This window comes from Gopherus flavomarginatus, chromosome 9 (genome assembly GCF_025201925.1).
Source record: "Gopherus flavomarginatus isolate rGopFla2 chromosome 9, rGopFla2.mat.asm, whole genome shotgun sequence".
Classification (NCBI taxonomy): domain Eukaryota; kingdom Metazoa; phylum Chordata; order Testudines; family Testudinidae; genus Gopherus; species Gopherus flavomarginatus.
Genome location: NC_066625.1, coordinates 48,376,450 through 48,397,342, shown reverse-complemented (window position 1 = coordinate 48,397,342; position 20,893 = coordinate 48,376,450). Strand labels below are relative to the sequence as shown.

Here is a 20,893-nt window from a genome sequence, read left to right as displayed (position 1 = left end):
TCAAAATTTGGCTTTGCCTATATATGATTTATAGTCATATTGTATACCAGAGTCACTGATCATGCTTCCTCCCACTTTTCCTTAAAGAGCCATTAACTCTCTTAAATCTCCTGCAGAACTATGAACCGGATGAGCTGACCAAAGAGATGGCCCACCTGGAAGGACTGATGAAGGACCTTAATGCCATCACTACAGCATGAACACCTTCACCAGGACATGACTCCAAATCCAGTTTCACAAGTCTTGGAACTCAGCCTTGGAACACAAGGAATTGTACAGAGAAAGAGAGGGACAGCACACGAGAGCAGATGTAGAAAGCAAACAAACCAACTGGTGCATTAATGCTAATGCTGGTTAAAAAGACTTTTCTCCTCCTTGTCCTGAAACAAAGTCATTGCCAAGTTGAAGTCTTGTTTGCCTGCTGAGACCATGCAGGATGGGACACGTCAGGTGAAATCTAGTGTCCAAGCAAGGGGCGGGGGGGGAAATCAAATGGACTTTACATTCTTTTTCTGGTCAGGTTTTGTCTCAGTGGTGTGATTGCCCTGCCTTTTCAGTGTTGGACATTCGCATTTATGTACAAGTTTATTTGTGTGTTTTTATTTTATTTTATCTTTTTTTATAAAAAGGAAAAAAAATTGTGTAATCTGAAAAAAAAAAGAAAAACGTTGTTTTCCACAGCCTAGACTGATGTTTGACTGCTTGTTCTATTGTGTATGGAAATTCATTGCCAGTGTGGGGTATTCTGTTTTGGTTTTTTTTATTCTGCATATAATTACATCCCCTTCCAGCAGTTAATCCATGGCCATTTGGGATGCTGCATTGCTATTTGTAAGCTTTTATTATTTTTATATTATAATTATTAAAAGCCTGACTTTCTCCTCTCATCACTGTGAGATTACAAATCTGTTTGAATTGAAATGTAACATTGAAAGACTTGTTTGTCACTTTTTGTGCAGTTTCAATACTTTGAGGGGGGAGAGTTAATGGGGAAGCGGGAGGGGAGCCAGGGACTATTGGGAGGTTTCCTTATTGTGGTTTTCCAGTCTTCATTTGTTCACTAAAAGACTGAAGAAAATGAAATCATCTTCTGTTATGTCCTTTCTTGTAACTTAATTATATCTCTGGTTATTAAATTGCAGTGGGAGTCATTTAGAACCATTTTTTAAAAGTTCCTCTTATACAGTTGGATTCCGTATGTACAGATGACATCACCATTTCTTTTGGCAACAGTGCTTGGATTTATTGTTAGCTCTAATTTTAAAGATCCTACAGGTCTTAAAACTTCTAAGTGCAAATTGAGCATTATTGCAGCTCTCATAGAGCAGTCAGCAGTGCACAGTTTTCACAACACTTCTCCACTGCTAGGGTGGTTAAATATGCTGACGTCCTGAAGCAGAGAAAGGTGGAGCTCTTATAATCCAGCAGGCTAGCATGCCTTTGGAAACAATCAAACCCCAATCATAGGATCTTTTAACTAGAGGAACCCCACCCACAGGCTCTTTCAGCTAGATCAACCCTCCTGTAGTTTTGCTGTCCCAGGCCATTTAAACAATGCTTTGAAAATAATCTTAAATGTTCAACTACAATCAAGGCAAAATGTATTTTTCTACGTATTTAAAACCCGTTGAAAAATCAGTGTTAATGACTCAGGTGCTGTTCACACATCTCTCTAGGAGTGGGAGGGAAGTTAAAAGGGAATTCCTGCATGAGGAGAAAGTAGTAGGGGGAGGAAAGTGAAGTGTCTTTCCTCGCACACTTGTTGCCATGTGGTACACCAGCATTCTTGGCTGTGCCACACTCGGCAATGGTGACTGGCTTGAGGGGTAGTGTTTGATGAAATCGCAGCTTCCCATGGAACTCACATACACGCTTTTTTGAACAAAGGAAAACAAGAACTTACTGATGGCTTTTTTATGGCAAATCTATTCTGCCGAAGCAGGTTAATGATGGGTAAATAGCACTTCCAGTGGGCACAAACTGGCTCTTGCACCTCTCAGAATATTGAGCAGGAAACATTAGGATTTATGTAATAAAGAAAGCAATAAGACTGCATATTCTTTTTCTTCTATCCATTGGATTAAATGACCCTCTTGGCTTATGGTTTGGTTCCTGATGCTGAGAAGGGACGCAATGAATCATCCTGGAAAGTAGCTGGGACTTGTTTGGGATTTGACTTCCTTTCTTTTCCTAGACTGCTTATCTGTTGCCATTTCTAGTGGGCTTGCTGGTATTATTTATTATTTGGGTGGGGTATGGGGGGCATTGGTGAAAAGTGCAACATTTGAGCACCCCAGGCCACCTGAAAATAGATATTCAGGCCTTTGTCAATACAATTCAAGACAAAATAAGCTACAGAACTTGTATTTAATGAACAAAACACACACACTTGGATCCACATGTTGCTTGTAAGGGTGGTGTATGTTTTCCTCTGACCTATACCCAAAGAAATGCCATCATATGTATTCAGTACTCTTAGCTGGTGGGTCTTTGTGAATATTACTTATGTACAACACAGGGAATGTTAATATTGCCATGGAATTTGGGGTGGGGGCTAGTATATTTTTACAGATAAAACAACTGTTCAAAGTTGTTGTTTTTTAAGGTTAAACTAAAAAAAACACTCAAATCAGTGTACAATCTGTATTGCACTTTTTCACATTTTAATGCTACATTTTCTTACATATTCTGTGATTTTGAATTTGGAACATGGTGTATCTTGTAGTGTTGTAGTTAGGCTGTTAAATGGCAGCTTCCTTCAGAAGGATTTGGGAAAAAACAAAACAACCCAGTATATGGTTTTATGATTCTGATGTAGGAGAATTTTGAGGACTGCTGTAGAATTCTACCTTTCTGTACAATTTTTTTTTCTTTTCTGTAGTATTTGCTGTATACTCTATGGCTTTTTTAATAACTTCATGTTTATTATTTAGTATTGGATATCCAATACACATTTTTTAATCCAATCAAATTCTGGTCTGCTTGGAGAGTTTGTTCCCTTTGTTAATCCCATATATCAAGGCTGATTCCCCACTCTGGCATTTTGAGTGCAGAAGGTGGGAGCCCGCAAGGATAATAAAAATTAATACTGGACACTCCAGGGTTATATTAAACTCCCAAGGTTACAGCTTTTCTCTTACCTTGGATTGGTAAATGCTGCCACCATCTAAGAATAGAATCCCTTTGAGAGCCCAGGAAGGCGCACTTGGGAATTCCTTCCTGTGGGGTACCCTCAAGCCCTTTCACCCCCCTCCGGGAAAGAGCTGAGAAATAGGGGGAGGAAATCAGCTGTTGCCACCAGCTAATTAAACAACATGTGCACAAACCTCTTAAGACACAAAAATCCAATTTTGTTCTAAATTTTAATTTTATTAATTAAAAAAAGAAAGAAAATACATCTGGAAACTCAGGCTATTGCTAGATTTTAACAGAGCAATTACAAGGATTAAGCACCAAGAATAGCTTTCATGATGTCCATTTTAAAGGTTAAAAGCAAAACAAAAGCACCTGAGGTTAGTGCAGAGGAATCCACAAGCCATAAATAAAAGGAATAAACCCAATCCCGTCTTCCTAAACATTTCCTGATCTACTTACATATCGGGGGTTTTAAATGAGTAGTTTCTAGGTATGAGACTGATGATTTTTCATACCTGGCCCAAGCTCTTACAGCATAGGTGCTGCCCTGTCCACCTCTCCCCAGGAGAACAACAACACAGAGACAAAAGGGGAGTCTTGTTTCAATTTTAAAAAGTTCTAGCCTTCCCATTGGCTCTTTTGGCCAGGTGCCCACTCACTTCCTTTTACCTATGCATAGCAGTGAGACTTTTTAGCGCTTTAAAGGTAGAGCAATTAGTGAACAGCTACTAAGAGGAATTTTATAGCTACTGGCTGGTTGGGTGTCCTTAAAAGAAAGCTACCCCCCACCCTTCATTTATCACAGCCCCCCCACGGGAAATCATAGATGGTGTTGGCCAGCCTGGTTCAGGTCGGGTCCACACCAGCTGAGATTTCTTACTGGAGGTTTAGGAAAACAGTTAATATGTAATTTTACTAACACTACACTCAGATACATCTGTGGTTACAACGAGAGGTTGGTCAAAGTCCGGGGCCCTTAGTACAGGGTCAGACGTAAGGGCCGCCGTAAGCTGGTTAAAGGCTATCTGACACATCTGAGTCCATTGAACTGCATTTGACTTTTTTCCTGGTTAGGTCTGTCAGTGGGGTGGCAATTTGGCTGTAATGTAGTACAAATCGTCTGTAATACCCAGCCAAGCCCAAGAAGGGTTGAACCTGATTCTCTGACTTAGGGACAGGCCAATTTTGGATAGCATTTACTTTAGCCTGTAGGGGGTTAGAATCATGGGAGATTAGGTTTGGAAGAGACTTCAGGAGGTTACCTACTCCAACCCCCTGCTCAAAGCAGGACCAACACCAACCAAGCTTGATAGTTTCTTGACTCACCTGGTGTCCAAGGTACGTTACCCTGTTTAGGCCTATTTGACATTTTAACAGTTAATCCTGCCTCCATTATGCACTGGAAGACATCTTGGAGGTGTTCCGGGTGTTCTGCCCATGAATCTGAGAATATGGCCACATTGTCAAGGTAGGCAACTGCAAATTCCCCAAATCCAGACATAAGGTTATCTACAAGTCTCTGGAAGGTGGCGGGTGCAAGGGAGCACATTAAATTTATAGAACTCTGACCTTTCCTTGGCTGGGTCATCTAGTGGCACTTGCCAGTACTGCTTAGTTAAGTCTAAGGTGGAGATGAATTGGGCATGTCCCAGTTTCTCCAATAGCTCATCTGTGCGTGGCATTGGATAGTTCTCTGGGCGAGTTACAGCATTTAGCTTACAGTAGTCAACGCAAAAGCAGATTTCCTCATCTGGTTTGGGCACCATTCAGAGGGGTGGATTACACCCATCCATAACATGTCCTTGATCTCCCTTTCTATCACACGTTTGGCTTGAGGAGCCATCCAGTAGGATTGGGCTCTAATTGGGCAAGCATCACCTGTGTCAATGGCGTGGCACGCCTATTCTGTGCATCTTGGGGGTGGCTGAAAACACTGGAGCGAAGCTGGTGCACAGCTTCTGGATTTGCTGTCACTTCTTACGCCCAAGGGTTGTGGAAAGGCTCACCTCTTCCACACCACCACTGCTTTTCCCTTCATAGTAGACTCCTTCAGGCCACTCAGCATTGTCTCTCTCCTGAGCTGCAAAGAGTCCTGTGGCACCTTATAGACTAACAGACGTTTTGGAGCGTGAACTTTCGTGGGTGAATACCCACTTCGTTGGATGCATGTAGTGGAATTTTTGGGGAATAAAAGGGATTTAGAGAATTAGCATGGCATACTTTAGGTTTTAGAATAGGGTCTGGGAACACTATGAGGTAATTAACAGCTCCCAGGTGCTCTCGGACCATAAATGGCTCCACCCATGATGCTTCCCTCTTATTGGCCTGGAGCACTTTCAGGGCCATGACTTGGTCACCTATGCTGAAGGAACGCTCTCTGACATGTTATCATACCAGGCCTTCTGCTCTTGTTGAGCATCCTGTAGGTTTTCTCGCGCAAGGGCTAGAGAGTAATTGAGGATGTTCTGCAGTTTGATCCAAAATGTTAGTTCCTGGTGAAGATGTAACCCTGTAACAGCTACTAAGAGGGATTTTATAGCTACTGGCTGGGTGGGTGTCCATAAAAGGGAACTACTCCTCCTTCATTTATCACGCCATACCTGCTATTTTTTAACCCTTTGGGTGATCCAGGATTGAATTTTACTCATACCTATTTTTCCTTCTGGGTTAAATGGGTGGAGCAGCGCATGGTTGAGGGGCTCCAAGGGAAAAGGCAGAAGCAGCACGTTACTGGCAGTAGGGTGTGTTTCTCCAACATGCACACAGTGTTTTTGCACTTAACCCCCATAAATTTCAGAAATTCACCAGCATAAATCTCCTCTTCCAACAAACTTTGCCCCACAAGGAGAGTATTTCAAAGCAATGAACTATGCTATAGAAAGTGTCCTTAATACAATAAACCCATAAATCCATAGAGGAACAGAATTCTAATGCTTTGCACTTAGCTGTTTGTATCTGTAGATTTCAAAGTGTTTACAACGTGGGATAACTATCCTTATTTTACTGATCAAAAATAGAGGTAAGTTACTTCTCAAGCCAGTCACCTGGGTACTTCCCTGGAAGAGTCTGGACTAGAGCCCAGAATGCAGTCTATAAGACCAGAGGGTGGCCAGCCCATGATGAGCAATATTCCATGTGTTACATTATTGGGATGATCTCTCCAAGTGCTTCCCATTTTCACACTCACTTCAAGCCTCGTTCTCCTACGGTACGTCTACACAACTCATGACAGCGAGCCTCTGACCCAGGGCAACAGTCAGTCTGATTCTGATTGTTTCCACTTAAGCTTTCATGATATGTTGAGGAATTAGATGGGAATTGGGCTCCAACATGTTTCTAGGGAGCTACCTTAAGTACGGCAGCTGACCAGGGACTTTGTGGGTATATAGGGAGACAGGTTTACAAAGACATTTATGTCATTTCTGTACAATGGTGCATTCATCAAACAGCCCATGAATGTTGCATAATCTGTACCTAAACCAGACAGAGAAAAGGTTGAAAAGGCTAAGCAAATACCTTGCCTAGGTTTAAAAATGGAAAGTGACGGCTGTTAAATTGGTCACTTCAGGTAATTTGATGGTATTGGCTTTGCAACTTAAACTAAACTTGGTACAAATTTTATAAAGTGGAGGAGGAGAAGTGACCTTTAGAGAGCAGAGGTGATCTTAAGTCTCTCACAAGAAGAATTTCTCAGATTGGTTGGCTACTAACTCCCACAGACTGGCAATGACAAGGCATAAACACCAGAGGGCAGCCAATCCCACATATCCCTCACAGTTAAACATAAGACAGGGGAAGGCAACCTATGGCATGTGTGCCAAAGGCGGCACGCAAGCTGATTTTTCAGTGGCACTCACACTGCCCGGGTCCTCACCACTGATCTGGGGGGCTCTGCATTTTAATTTAATTTTAAATGAAGCTTCTTAAACATTTTAAAAACCTGATTTACTTTACATACAGCAATAGTTTAGTTATATATTATAGACTTATAGATCAAGACCTTCTAAAAACGTTAAAATGTATTACTGGCACGTGGAACCTTAAATTAAAGTGAATAAATGAAGACTCAGCACACCACTTCTGTAAGGTTGCTGATCCCTGACGTAACTTCATTATTGGAAAAACTTATAGCATGTGATCATTCATCAAATGAGTTATTTGCATTACTATAGCATCTAGGAGCTCTAGTCATGACCAGGACCCATTGTGCTAAGTACTGAACAGACTGCTGATGCATTCAACACTGCATTCCCCCTGTCACTGCATTGTTAGGCCATAGCATTGCACTGGTTTAATTTAGAGAGTTAATTTAAACCAGTTTAGTTAGACCAGGGTTTCTCAAACAGGAGTTGCCGCTTGTGTAAGGAAAGCCCCTGGCAGGCCGGGCCGGTGTGTTTACCTGCCCGTCTGCAGGTCTGGCTGATCATGGCTCCCGCTGGCCGCGGATCGCTGCTCTGGGCCAATGGGAGCTGCTGGAAGCGGTGGCCAGTAAGTCCCTTGGCCCACGCCGTTTCCAGCAGCTCCCATTGGCCCAGAGCAGCGATCCACGGCCAGTGGGAGTCACGATCGTCCGGACTTGCAGACGGGGCAGGTAAACACACCGGCCCGGCCCGCCAGGGGCTTTCCTTACACAAGCGGTGACCCGTTTGAGAAACCCTGAGTTAAATCATGCAAAATCCTGTATGTCAGGGCTGATCCACAACATTTTGGCACCTGAGACGGGGAGCTCAAATTATGCCCCAATACCCCCTCGCTTGGGCCAAAACTTTGAAAGGTCTCAATTCTGCCTTCTTCCTGTTCTACTTCTCTCATGGTACTGCTCTGCTACCTACCCCAATAAAGGAGAACTAACAACTTAAAACGCCTTATTCAAAAATTTTAAGTAATATTTACATTTGCTGTTCAGGCGTTTGAAAGTTAACTTTTCTTGTCTGCATAGTAAACGCTGGCATTTTTATCTGTTTGAATAATCAAAGTGGTGCTTTCCATGCCTTCTTGGTTGCAAAGATTTGAACTGCCTCCTGCTGAAGGCCCACAGTCTGAGCCAGCTCATGCTCTATTGGGATGGTTGCAAGGCCGACCAGCCTCTACTGTATCATTGTGGTGTGTAGACGTGTTTTTATTAACTTCAGATTGGAGAAGCTGAGTTCTCCACTGGCAACTGTTACAGGAAGTGTTAGAAGTATGCGCAGAGCAAAAAAACCCTTTGGAAAGAGGGTGGTCATCTTATTTGTGCACATATACTCCAGAACAGCCTTTGGAGTTGATCTTGCTGAAATGTATCTTGAAAGGGCTTTCAGTTCATCACCTAAATCACTCGCATCAATATCGTGCATGTCATCATGTGTCCACACTATCTCTAGTGCCCTGCATTGCTGGTGTAGATCTTCTTCAGGTATAGTGAGGAGTTTTGGAATATCATACAACATCCCAAATATAGTGCTGTGTTCCTTGAGCTGCATGAAATGTTCTTCACCTGACTGTATTGCACAATCTAGTACCTGGTTAAAGAATTCAACTTTGAATTGTTGTTTGGGGTTGTCACAACATTTTTTCCCAGATCTGGACCTTAGCGTCCAAAATATGGGTGTTAGCATGAAAACCTCCAAGCTTAGTTACCAGCTTGGACCTGGTAAAGCTGCCACCAGCCAGGAATTATACAGTGCCTAGCTCATTGTGGTCTCCTCAAAACCTTCCCTGGGGGACCCCCAGACTCAGATGCCTTGAGTCTTACAACAAAGGGAAATAACCCCCTCCCCTTGTTTCCTTGTTACTTCCTCCCAGGCTCCCCTCCCTGGACGACCCTAGGAGATTCCCTGCTTCCAGTCCTGGAAACACAAGTACCGAGAGATCTAATCTCTCCCCCTCACCCAGAGGGTATGCAAAGTCAGGCTTAGTAAATCTAACACAAAGAGATTTTCCCCTTGACTTCTTCCTCCCACCAATTCCCTGGTGAGCTGCAGACTCAATTCCCTGGAGTCCCCACTAAAGAAAAACTCCAACAGGTCTTAAAAAGAAAGAAAAAGGACATTAAAAATAGGCTCTGTATCACGGTGACAATGCTCAATTGCTTAAGAGAAAAAAGTGAATAAACAGCCTTATTCAAAAAGAATACAATTTAACACATTCCAGCAACTACACACATGTAAATACAAAAAAAACCAATATAAACCTATTGTCTTACTATCCTTGTACTTACAACTTGGAAACAGAAGATTAGAAAGCTTGGAGAGAGAGAGAGATCACTCTCAGAGCTGAGAGGGTCACCGATCCAAGACAAAGAACAAAGAACTCACACACAAACTTCCCTCCACCCAGATTTGAAAAAGTCTTGTTTTCTGATTGGTCCTCTGGTCAGGTGTTTTTTGTTACCCCTTTCCAGATGAAAGAGACATTAACCCTTAGCTATCTGTTTATGACAGGGGTCTCTTATGGGATTATCCTGTGCCTCGTAATCAAAATGTCTTCTTTGGTGACTCCTGTATTCTTGAATGAGCAGAAAAATAGCTTCAGTGTGAAGTTCCTCTGCCAACTTCTGTGCACTCTTCATAATGTTTTGAAATCCCTCATCTGACTGGTAAGACTGTAGGTATGACTTTGCTTTGTCCAGTTGTTCCACTGCTCCAGATATATCAAGGTCAACACCTTGCAGTCTCTTGCTTACAACATTTATTTCAAATGGTATGTCATGCCACAACACTAGGCCACACAGCAATTTGAAGTTATGTATGTTTCTGGTGATTCCATTTCCCTCTGCCACTCTTCTCCTACGAACAGTTCCTGTCATAGCATTATCCTCCATAATGGCAACTATGGCATCATATGTCTTCCCAGTTTGGTATTTGATAGACTTTATCGCCTCCACTCGACTTTCCCATCATGTGGCACTCAGTGGTTTCAGTGTCAGAGAGGATGTTCCCAGATGTTGCTTCAAAATTTGCAGTTGATGCAGAAAAAAATACATAGATGCTTTTGAATTACATTTAAAAATTCAGCAGCCTCACTAGAAGCTGATGCTGCATCACTGACCACCAAGTTCAATGAAGGAGACCTGCATGGGACAAAAACAGCTCAAGGGTTTAACTCTCGGATCCATGTCTGCACTCCTCTGTTCTTTCCTCTCATGTGGACACCATTGTCGTAGCCCTGACCTCTCATGTCAGCTAAGGCAATTCCCGTATCTTCCAGCTTTTTAAGAAGCACATTTCTCATACCAGCTCCTGTAGTATCATCAGGTCTGGCTCTGGCTTTTTTGCTGCCCCCAAAAAGGGAGGGGGCGGCCGGAGCGGCAAAGCAAGGGGAAAAAAACCAAAAACACAGTGTGGCCGGAGCAGCAAAGCTGCGGGGGAGGGGAAACAAAACAAAAATGGCGCAGCTGGCAAAGATGTGTGGGGGGGAACAATGGTGTGGCCGGCAAAGCAGGGGAAAAAGCCAAAACAAAAAACCCTATAGGGCGGCCGGAGCCAGGGAGCAGGGGGACTCCCTGTGCTGCAGAGTGCGTGCCCAGTCTAGTGGAGGGGAGGAGGAGGGAACGGGGGGGGAGAGAGAGAAGTGGGGTGGCCAGCGCTTCAGCGGGGTGCTCGCCATGCAGCCCCAACCACCATACCGCCTGCCGGGAGGGCTCTGCGCCGCTCCAGTCGGCGAGGAGGGAAGGATGCGGGCTGCCATGCTGAGTCTGCTGCAGGGAGCTCCCCTCCTCCGTGCCACTGCCACCTACAAGGCGGCTGGAGCAGCGAACAACAACAACAACAAAAGCGTCCATGCCGCCCTAGGTTTGGCCGGAATGCCGCCCCGTAGAATCTGCCGCCCCAAGCACAAGCTTGCTCAGCTGGTGCCTGGAGCCGGCTCTGAGTATCATCAATGTCAATAAATTCTAAAAAAATGCTCTCTGACAGTCACCATTGCAGGGACATTTTCACTAGGTTCTGTTGTTGTTACAAAACGCACCATTAAAGTCATTTGTTCCGTATGGCTGATGTCAGGTGTGCAGTCCAGAATAACAGGGTAAAAGCTTGCTGACTTCAGAACTTCCACAATCTTCTGTTTGACTTTGACTAACTGGAAGATCAGGCAGCTCCTCATCACTCACATCCTCACTGGGACTGGAAGACTCATCGTGAACATTTGTGTCTATGTTTCTCAGGAGAGCTCCCTCCTGCTTAGATAGAGAAGCTTCCTTTGCTTTCTTTTTCTGAATGCTGCCCCAGAGGGGCGTTTTCTTCTTTCACTCATGACTCCTGTTCTGTGCAACCTATAGTGGCTCTCAACACTCAGATGAAGGGGACAAATAAGCAGGCTGGTAGCAGGGCCTGAATGAGGGAAGATGTCAGCATCTTAAGGGCCTAACTAGCTCCTACTACTTCAGCTGACTGCCTGTTCTCCTCAAGTGGGTTCAAGGAAGCAGCAGGAAACAGGAAGCTCTCTGAGAAGCTGCTGTTAATCAGTCCAGGCTCCTGTGGGTGCATAAGGTACATAAGAGTCTCCTCCTCCTCCTCCTCCTCCTCTGTCCCTGCAGCTCCTGCTGCTTTCTGTTATTCCCTCTGACCTTTTCACCTGCCTGCCTGTTATGTCTCTTTTGCCCTCCTTCCTCCAGCACAGCACTCCACCAAACACAATTTTCTACACTCTGGGTCCTAGTGGTTGCCCCCCCCCCCTCAGTCTGGCACCTGAGGCAGCTGCCTCAGTTCACCCCACGGTAAGGCCAGCCCTGCTCTATGGGTGCTCTTTTCAGGTTAGTGGCTGTTTCAGGTTAGCTTAAATCAGTTAGGTACAGGTTTAAGATAAACCACAAAAAAAAAACCCTTAAACTGAAATAAGAGCATTCAAACAGGGGATGCTTTGGTTTAACTAAACGAGTATACAACCAAATTTAAGTTAAGCCAGTGCACCCTGCCCACATAGACAAGGCCTCAGCCTTTATCTGTGCAAAAATCAAACCATCCTGCATGGCCCATGGAGTAAACTTTTTTTCCAGGTCAAGGGCATGACTGAGTAAATATCTATACCCCACTGTAAATGGATGCAGTACTTTACAGAGCACATACACCAACTTGCTTATACACTTAAGGGGGCTGATTTTTCATTTGTGAGGAACACCTCAAAATGCCACTGAAGTCAAGGAAATCTGTGAGTGGTTGGCACCTCTGAAACTCAGCCGCCAAGACTGCAGGAAAAGTGGCTGTGGAGGCAGCTGATGAAGATTCTTGGCAGAAGTGAATTTTGAAGAGGAGAGAGGGTGTTTGATGGAGAGGACATGGAAGGCAGTTCCAGCTGGGAAAGAACTGAAATAAAGAATGCATATGGGGATGAGAACACTGCAGCAGAAGTGAGGGGCAACTGGAGGAGATGAGCAGAGATCTAGGATGTGACTGTGCCCTTGAAGGGAGATGCCTGATTGATGTGATACAGAACAGGTTGTCAGGGGACAAGTACTAGAACTAAGGGGGGAGGGGAGAGGGGTCGGGACAGCACAAAGCTAAATCTGCCACACTGCAAAATCCACTTCATACCAATCTCACTGCTGCTTGGTGTGCTGCTATGTGGGAGGAGGAGGTTCGCCAGAGCCACCACAGTATGCACCCTGCCTTAGAGTGATTTGAGGCCAAACATCACTATCATGGCCCAGCACTACCTTCCTCCAGCCCAGGGGATCCTTTTGAGCATTGCATGAGGATGGCAATGTATTCAACAGCCTTTGATACAGCAAGTGGTGGCCTCTGCGCACTTTTTGGTGCCCATTTCCTCTCCCTCTGCCCATCTGTTGTTGTCTGCTTCTCCCCTACACCATCCATCACTGCATGGTCCAGTTCTCCTGCAACCTGATCCATCTGCCCATGTTTCCTATGCCCCTGAAGCAAGGAGGAAACAGCACTCTGAGACTTGACACCTTGCATGATCCACCAGCACATGCTCTGCAGACTGGCCTGAGCCCTAAGTGTGCTGTGTGGAATGTGCTGCTTCTTGCAGTCCAGAGCCCAGATCAGGGGTTCTTGCAACACATTTTTTGGTGGCCTCAAGAGTGTGGCCATCAGCTCACACCAGTGGGGGCACTGACACTTTTTCCCTCAAATATTTAATTAACTTTAGGAAAAACAATTAAATATGCACAGAACACATCCAAATCATTGCAATGTGTATTTGTAGAGTTTTTTTGGCAGACTCAATAACAAAATAATGCTGCCTCCCTCTTTGCTTCCCTCCCCCTGCCAATCCAAGGCTTAGTGGGTCTTGAGGCTTGCAATGAAAAGTGATATTTGTTAATAGCACAGCACACTTACTAGCGACCTGGGAGGCTATGATAAGTGATACTAACAAACCTACAAGTATCACTTTTCACAGCTAGCTAGTCAGTCTGCTGTGAAAAGTGATACTTGTATGTTTGTTAATATCACTTTTCTCAGCAAGCCCCAGAACCCATTAAGTCCATGGCGGGAGGGCCAAAGTGGGAGGCAGCAGGGGCCAGAGGCAACAGTGAGATGGATGTGTGGCCAGAGGAGACAGCAGGGGCTCAGGGCAATGAGGGAGGGGTGGATATAGGGATGGATATAGGGCAGTGGGAGACAGCTGGGGCCGGGATGGATACATAGGCAAAGGGGATGGGTCATGAACCCCACTACTGAGTGACCAGAACCAGGCCCTGGTGTCTGCTGCCGTGTGGCCAGGTCTGGGGCTCAGTGCCTGCGACTAGTACCCAGAGCTGGATGCTGGAGCCCAGGACCACATGGCTGGAGTAAGCGCCCACCACTGTGTGGCCGGCACCCAGGAACAGAGCTGTGGGTCAGTGCTAGCTGCCAGGCAGCTGGGGCAGGGAATCGGCACCAGGGACTGGGGCTGGAGCTTGAGCGCATTGGCCAGCGCCCGCCAGCGCATGACTGCAGCTGGGGGCAAGAGGCCAACTGAAGCTCCACAGCTGGAGCCAGGGGTCAGCACCTGCTGCCCTGCGGCCAGAGTCAGGGATTGGCGTCCAAAGCCCCATGCTTGGAGCCCACTGCCCTGAGGCTGGGGCTAGGGCTCAGCGTCTGTGGCCAATGCCTGCTACTGCACGGCTGGAGCCTGGAAATGGAGCTCGAATCCAGCGCCTGCTGCCACGCAGCTGGGGGCCAGGGCCGTGTGGCCAGAGGTGGGGGGGGACGCATGTGTGGTGTCAGTACTCGCTGCCCCCATGGTCGGAGTCCAGGGCTGCACGACCAGGTTCCTGAAAATCCCACCACTGGAGCCAGCTGCCCAAACGCCCTGCTCCCCAATGTGGATCAAGAACTGACCTTGCTCCTGCAGCGCTGTGCCCTACCTCTGTCTAGAGGCAGTGCAGGGTGATGCATCCAGGAGCAACAAGGGGAGGGATTCAGGCTGGCATCCTACATGTGCACTAATTTAAAAAACAGAGAAAACAGGTCCCTGCTCTTGAGTCTGTGCTGCCACCTAAGCAAGTGCTCAAGTGGCAGATCCAGGGCCTTGAGGGCATTGCACAATTGTGGAAAAATACATGAGGGACAGGATGGACCAGCTTTCTAAGGGTCTTTAGGAATGCAGCTAGGGATTTTCAAAAGCACCCAGGTGTCTATCAGCATCTTTAGACACCGTGCTAGTTTTAAAAATCTGTCCCACAGCCCAGGCAGCTGCCCCCACCCTAGCCACCTGCTGGGGCACCACTTGCCTGAAAGGGAGCAGGAGGGGCAATTCAAAGCAAATCAATCATTTCCCTTGGCAGCTGGTTAGAGCGTAGCCCTCTGTGATTCTTGCCCTTCCTGCCTTAGGCAGCAGGTCTTGTACTCAATCAGCTGCTTTCCAGTGTCTGCCAGTGGCTGAATGTTGGAAGGGGCTATGTCCTGAGTTCCCTCTAAGCTGTGAGGCTGCACAGCAGCCTATTAAGCACCGTGCAGGCACTCAAGGCTGCAGTCGGGAGAGATGTATCTCCCTGCTGGCCCCAGACCCACCCCAAGCCTGCCGGGGGGGGGAGGGGAGAGGTGCCCCAACCCCAACCCAGCCCAGCCCAGGACCTGCTGCACCTGGGAGAGCATCACCTATCCCCCGCCCCAGTCCAAGTGCTGCTGTGGGGAGAATCCTCTCTCACCGCTGTCATCCTGGGGCCGCCTTCACCCCAAACCTCTCATCCACGGCCCCACCCCAGAGCCTGCACCCCCAGCCGGAATCCTCACTCCCTCCCACATCTCAACCTTCTGCCCTGGCCCTGAGCCCTCTCCCACACTCCGAACCCCTCGGCCCCATCCCCACCACATGAATTTTGTTATGTGCACCAATATGGAGGCAATGTCTCACACATAACCTCCACATTGGTGCATATAACAAAATTCATTGTGTCCCATGGGAGAGGGGGCCCACTGATCACAGACATGCCATGTTTGCCCAGCTATTCCTTGTGCGTGGATTGAAATTGTTAACTAAACTCTGCCACATCCATTCAATCTGCTTTCACAGCAGCATGATCCTAATCCTGCCTTGGTCACAGAGTAAAATCCCCGCATTGTGACAGCAGCCCAAGAGAGCCTGGCTCTAGCCCATACACCCAGGACTGACTCCCAGAACACAAGGGTGCTGGCTTCAGCAGCAGTATTTGAATGCAAATGTTATTACAGCACCGCTGGGCTGGTCCCTGCCAATCCTCTGTGTTTGGATTGACCGTCACCATTTTTTTAACCATGCTTCTTGGGGAATATTCAGTGCCCCTGAGCGGACGTTCTTGCAGGTGGAAGCAAGATGCAGAGGTGGCAGCATTAGTCTCTCCTTTGATTACCATCACTGTCTATGGAAATGAAGGAAAAGTTGCCAATAGCAGACATGCTACTTAATTTGCACCAGGAAAGCAAAGAGCACAAATTCGGGTGCACAGACTGAGATTTGGGCTGGTGTGTCTGTTGCCTGTGTATTTTGGATTACAATTTTTGCTGTTAATCTTAGAAACCTAGATATAGAAATGTTCTCTCCCCACCTCCCCCGTAGTTTTATATTCAGTAAAGATGGGCGAGCTACCTTGTTCATAGTCAGGTTTGAAACTCAGAACAAGATGGTGCATGACCTGTGCCCTTCAGCAAGATCAATATCTGCCCCAGTGCTCACAAGCTTAATGTATAGTCCCTTTTAGTCTTAAAGCCACTGGGTTTATGGCTCATTACATGAAACTATAACAAAACTGACCTTCCTTCACCCTAGAGTTGTTAAGTACCCACATCTACCTTGAATGATTTCTTACATATTAATTCCCTATGCTGAACAATCTGCTCCACTTTGTTTTCAGCTGTGACGTTCTGAGTACCCTTTCAGACCTGAAGAAGAGCTCACATACTTGTCTTCTTCACCAACAGAGGCTGGGTTCCTAAAAACTATTACTTCACACAGCTATGAATTAGAGTTGCTAATTTTCCGATTGCAGAAAACCGAACAGCCTGCCTCCCCCTCCTCTGAGGCCCTGCCCCCCCCAAGCTCATGCCATCTCTCCCTCCCTCCATTACTCCCCCCCACACACACACACTCTCATTTTCACTGGCCTGGGACAAAGGGTTGGGGTGTGGGCAGATGTGACGGCTCCAGGGTGGGGCCAGAAATGATGGGTTTGGAGTGTGGGAGGAGGCTCCGTAGAGTTGCCAGGCATCTGGTTTTCAATCAGAAAGCCTGGTCTATCTCCACACAGCTCCCGGAAGCAGCCATCAGGTCCCTGCAGCCCCTAGATGCATGGGCGGCCAGGGAGATTCTGCATGCTGCCCCCACCCCAAGGGCTGGCACTGCAGCTCCCATTGGCCAGGATCTGTGACTAGTGGGAGCTGTGGGGGCAGTGCCTGCAGGTGTAAGGGCAGCGTGCAGAGCCTCCTTGACTACCCAGGCATCTAGGGGATGCAGGGACCTGGCAGCTGCTTCCTGGGAGCCACAGTAAGTGCCACCGGGACCCAGTAACCCATACCTCCTCCCACACCCAAACTCCATCCCAGAGCCTGCACCCCCATAACACACCAACCCCCTGCCTCAGCCCCAAAACCTTCATCCCCAGCCCCATTCCAGAACCCCCACACGCAGCCAGAGCCCTCGCCCCTGCGACACCCCAACCCCCTGCCCCTGCCGTCACCCCAAACTGCTCATCCCTGGCCCCGTCCCAGAGTCCACACCCCAAGCCAGAGCGCCGCACCCCCTCCCTCATGCCGAACCCTTCAGCCCCAGCTTAGCTCCCCCTCCTGCACTCTAAACCCCTCATCCCCAGTCTCACCTCAGAGCCTGCACCCCCCAGCTGGAGTCCTCAGCCTCCACACACCCCAACCCCCTGCCTCAGCCCAGTGAGAGCAAGCAATGGAGGGAGGGGGAATAGAGTGAGTGGGGGCAGGGCCTTGGAGAAGGGGCGGGGAAGGGGTGTTAGAAAATTGGCATGTCTATCTAGTTGGTCTAGGGCTCCGGGCGGCAATTACCGGAAGTGGTGACATGTCCGTCTCCTAGGTGGAGGCATGGCCATGGGGGCTAAGTGCACTGCCCCCACCCACAGGCACTGCTCCCGCAGCTCCCATTGGCCACGGCTCCTGGCCAATGGGAGCTGCAGAGCCAGCACTCAGGACAGGGGCAGCATGTGGAACCCCCATGGCCATGCCTCAACCTAGGAGCCGCAGAGAAATGCTGGCTGCTTCCAGAAGCCACACAGAGCCAGGACAGGCAGGGAGCCTGCGCTAGCCCCACTGCACCGCTGACTTGACTTTCAATGTCCCTGTCAGCAGTGTTGACCAGAGCCACCAGGATACCTTTTTGACTGCATGTCTGGCAATTCTATATGGGACTAATGGCTACAACAGCGCTGAAACCAGAAACTCGCTGTAAGTTTGCACAAATGGTCCTGGGACTCTGAGCAACAATTTAGTCTGACCCTTACTGCAGGCTCCTTTGAGCCGTCTCCTTAGTGATGGTAAGGCCAAGCTATGCCAGGGCACGGCGCAGCTACTGGCACGTATATGGCATGCGGCTCAGTTTTCAAAATGCTTTTAAAACCGTTTGCTAGTTCAGATGCCAGAGCCTCATCCTAGGCCTTCCAGCAATCAGCTCCTTCCATGGGATTTAGTTGTGGAGCTGCCCTACCATCTGCTGGCCAAGGGAGAAAGTGCACTGCAGAAGCAGGCATGTGCCAACTGCTGAGAGTTTTAAAATCAAATGTCAGTGACAGAGGAAATAGACCTGGTGTAAAAGTTCTGGCACCACTAGCACTGGTTTATCGTTTGCTCCTGTTCAGCACCCTGAGCAGGGAGAGGGGAGGAGGTGAACCATGAGCAGCTCTTGGTGACACAGCCTTGTATGGTGCACGATGGCCCAGGGTTAGTCTGCGTAGCTCCTCTAAGCTTCATTTATTTTTCCAGCACGTAGAACTTGCTCACTCCAGCAGCATGGGGTTGAGCAGTGTATCCCTCCCCCCACCCACCCCCCCAGGGACTGTATATGTTCTGGTAAACTACAGCACTCAGAAGCAGTAATGGTTCCTCACCACCACCCCCCACGCCCAAGGGAGTCCTTGCTAGATCTTCAACAGGTGACCAAAACAAACAATACCTTCAGCCCATTCCTCCTCCCTGTGTCTCCTCTGCAGCCTGATCAGTGCAGTTGTCATGGGTACGGATTCCCAGTTCCTTGCGTGCCTTTGTATGTGAGGATAACACCAGCCCTGGCTGAAGTAACCCATCGCCTCCACATGCACCGTTACCACAGCAACAGCATCAGCCAATTACTCAGAACAAGGCCAGGGGATGAGTTTCCTGCTGCAGAAAGGGAATTCTCCCTGCTGCTGTCTTTCTCAGGAGAAATGCCCCCCTCCCTCCATGTTTCCTCATTGTGCAGTGAAGGATCAAAGGCTAATGGAAAAAAAGAAAGTTTCTGTGAAGTGGACGTGATGTGTCGGCATAGTGACTGGCTATGTAGGCTCCCCATCCCCATTGCTTGTCACAGCCCCTAATTCTGACCCATAAGCTCTCCCCCGCCCCACACCACACACACTTGCAATTGCTGTCCTGGTCACTCATGCTATTCCAGTTCTGGATGCCACATGCACACCATAGCTCTGCTGATGCCCCTTCAACCCAATCTGCAGCAGCCCTGCAATTCCAGTCTTGGGATCCCCATACAGAGGTCTCCCAGAGCCATGCAGTCCTCATCCACAGCTCCCCACTAGGCCAGTCCTTGATGCACCACATTCCTAACCCACAGCCCCACTTCCAAGTCCAGTCAGGGGATCCCCAGGCCCAGCTCTGCCAATGCACCCTGGGCCTGGATCATCTCTCAGAGCTGTAAGTTATTCCTCCCCTCGCTCAGCTTGGCCTCCATCCTGGAGAGACGTTTAACAGAGTGTGTCAGCAGCTGCAAAACACTAAGCCCCAGCACACACAGGGGAAGGGAAACTTTGTGTGTTCAATACAGCCTGCCTGCCTCTGCCTCTCATGCCCCAAACAGCCCCTCCCCTGTAACAGCCCCCAGGCTGCAGCACCTTCCTGGTACCTGGAAGCCTCGCCTGGAGGCCCCCCCACTTGTAACATACATTTCCCTTGGGATTTGTGCCAATTCATCTCCATGACACTAGGGAGGGCCTATGGGTCCTGGGCAGGGCAGAACCAGCCGTGCTATGATGAATTTGGATTTCCGCAGTGCTCAGAATATTTTGTGACCAGTGCAGTGCTAGGTGGTGTCATTATCACAGCAATTCCCACCCACAGGACTTGAAGCAGGGCCATAGCATCAGCCCCATTTGACAGATGTTAAAAGGGACATAGCATCAGTCAGCAGGGCTGTGGCTGAGGCAGGACTTGAACCCAGCTCGCCTGAGGCCTGGGCCAGGACCCTGTCGTGACCTGTGTCCCCTGTGAGACAAGTAAATATCAGGGCAACAGAAAGCTCAGTGACTGTACTGAGGGCACCAGCCAGTCAGCACCAGGCCTGCCTGTGCCAGCACCTTGCTCACCTCACAGCCCTGGGCTGCACTGCCTGATGCAGGCCCAGCCCGTGGGTTTAATCACTACAGGAGTCACAGCACAAAAAGCCTAGTTCCCCTACCTCGATGACTGGCTGCTCAAGGGCAGCTCACGGTCCCAGGTACAGAACCACATGGACCTGCTCTTGGCTATGTGTGCCAACCTAGGCCTCCTAGTAAATGAGGCCAAGTTGGCATAGAATTCATAGGCGCTTTCTTGGATGCCTCCAAGGCCATAGCCTCCCTTCCCCTGGACAGGTTCCAGACCCTGAAAGGGCTTATAGCCTCGGTCACAGAGCTCCCCGTCACCAGGTCCAGGACATGCCTGCGGCTCCTGGGCCACATGGCGGCGTGCACGTATGTGGGCTGCCACACCAGGCTTCTGATGAGGCCCTTCCAACTCTGGTTGGCCTCAGTGTTCTCCCAAGCCCGGGACAAACTGGACAAGGTCCTCTCGGTTCCAGTACCAGTGATTGCCACGCTACAGTGGTGGTCCTGCCCAGACAATATGCTCCAGGGAATTCCCTTCTGGGACCCAACCCTGTCACTAGACCTAGTATCCAACGCATTGGACCTGGGCTGGGAGGCCCACACAGGGAACTCCCAGACCCAAGGGATGTGGTCAGCTGTGGAGCTGTCCCTTCACATAAAAGTCAGGGAACTCAGGGCGATACGCTTAGCATGTATGGCATTCAGCTCACAGCTGCATGGCAAGGTGGCCAGAGTACTCATGAACAACACCACCACAATGTTTTACATCAACAGACAAAGCGGAACAAGGTCCTAGGCCCTCTGCCTGGAAGCCCTCAGCCTCTGGGAGTT

General features: G+C 48.4%; 2 protein-coding genes across 11 annotated transcripts in view; one reads left to right on the top strand and one right to left on the bottom strand.

Moving 5' to 3' along the window:
- NEO1 (neogenin 1) overlaps nt 1–2,923 on the top strand; it is a 549,782-nt gene extending 546,859 nt beyond the window's left edge. For all 10 annotated transcript variants that reach the window (XM_050968064.1, XM_050968062.1, XM_050968067.1 and 7 more), the window contains one exon: nt 117–2,923. In XM_050968064.1, the coding sequence (XP_050824021.1) occupies nt 117–200 (84 nt within the window). In that variant the 3' untranslated portion in view covers nt 201–2,923. The remainder of the gene's footprint in view (nt 1–116) is intronic.
- The window catches only part of LOC127058429 (myb/SANT-like DNA-binding domain-containing protein 2), a 606,575-nt gene that overhangs the window by 27,541 nt on the left and 558,141 nt on the right, over nt 1–20,893 (bottom strand). The gene's annotated exons all lie outside the window — the stretch shown is intronic.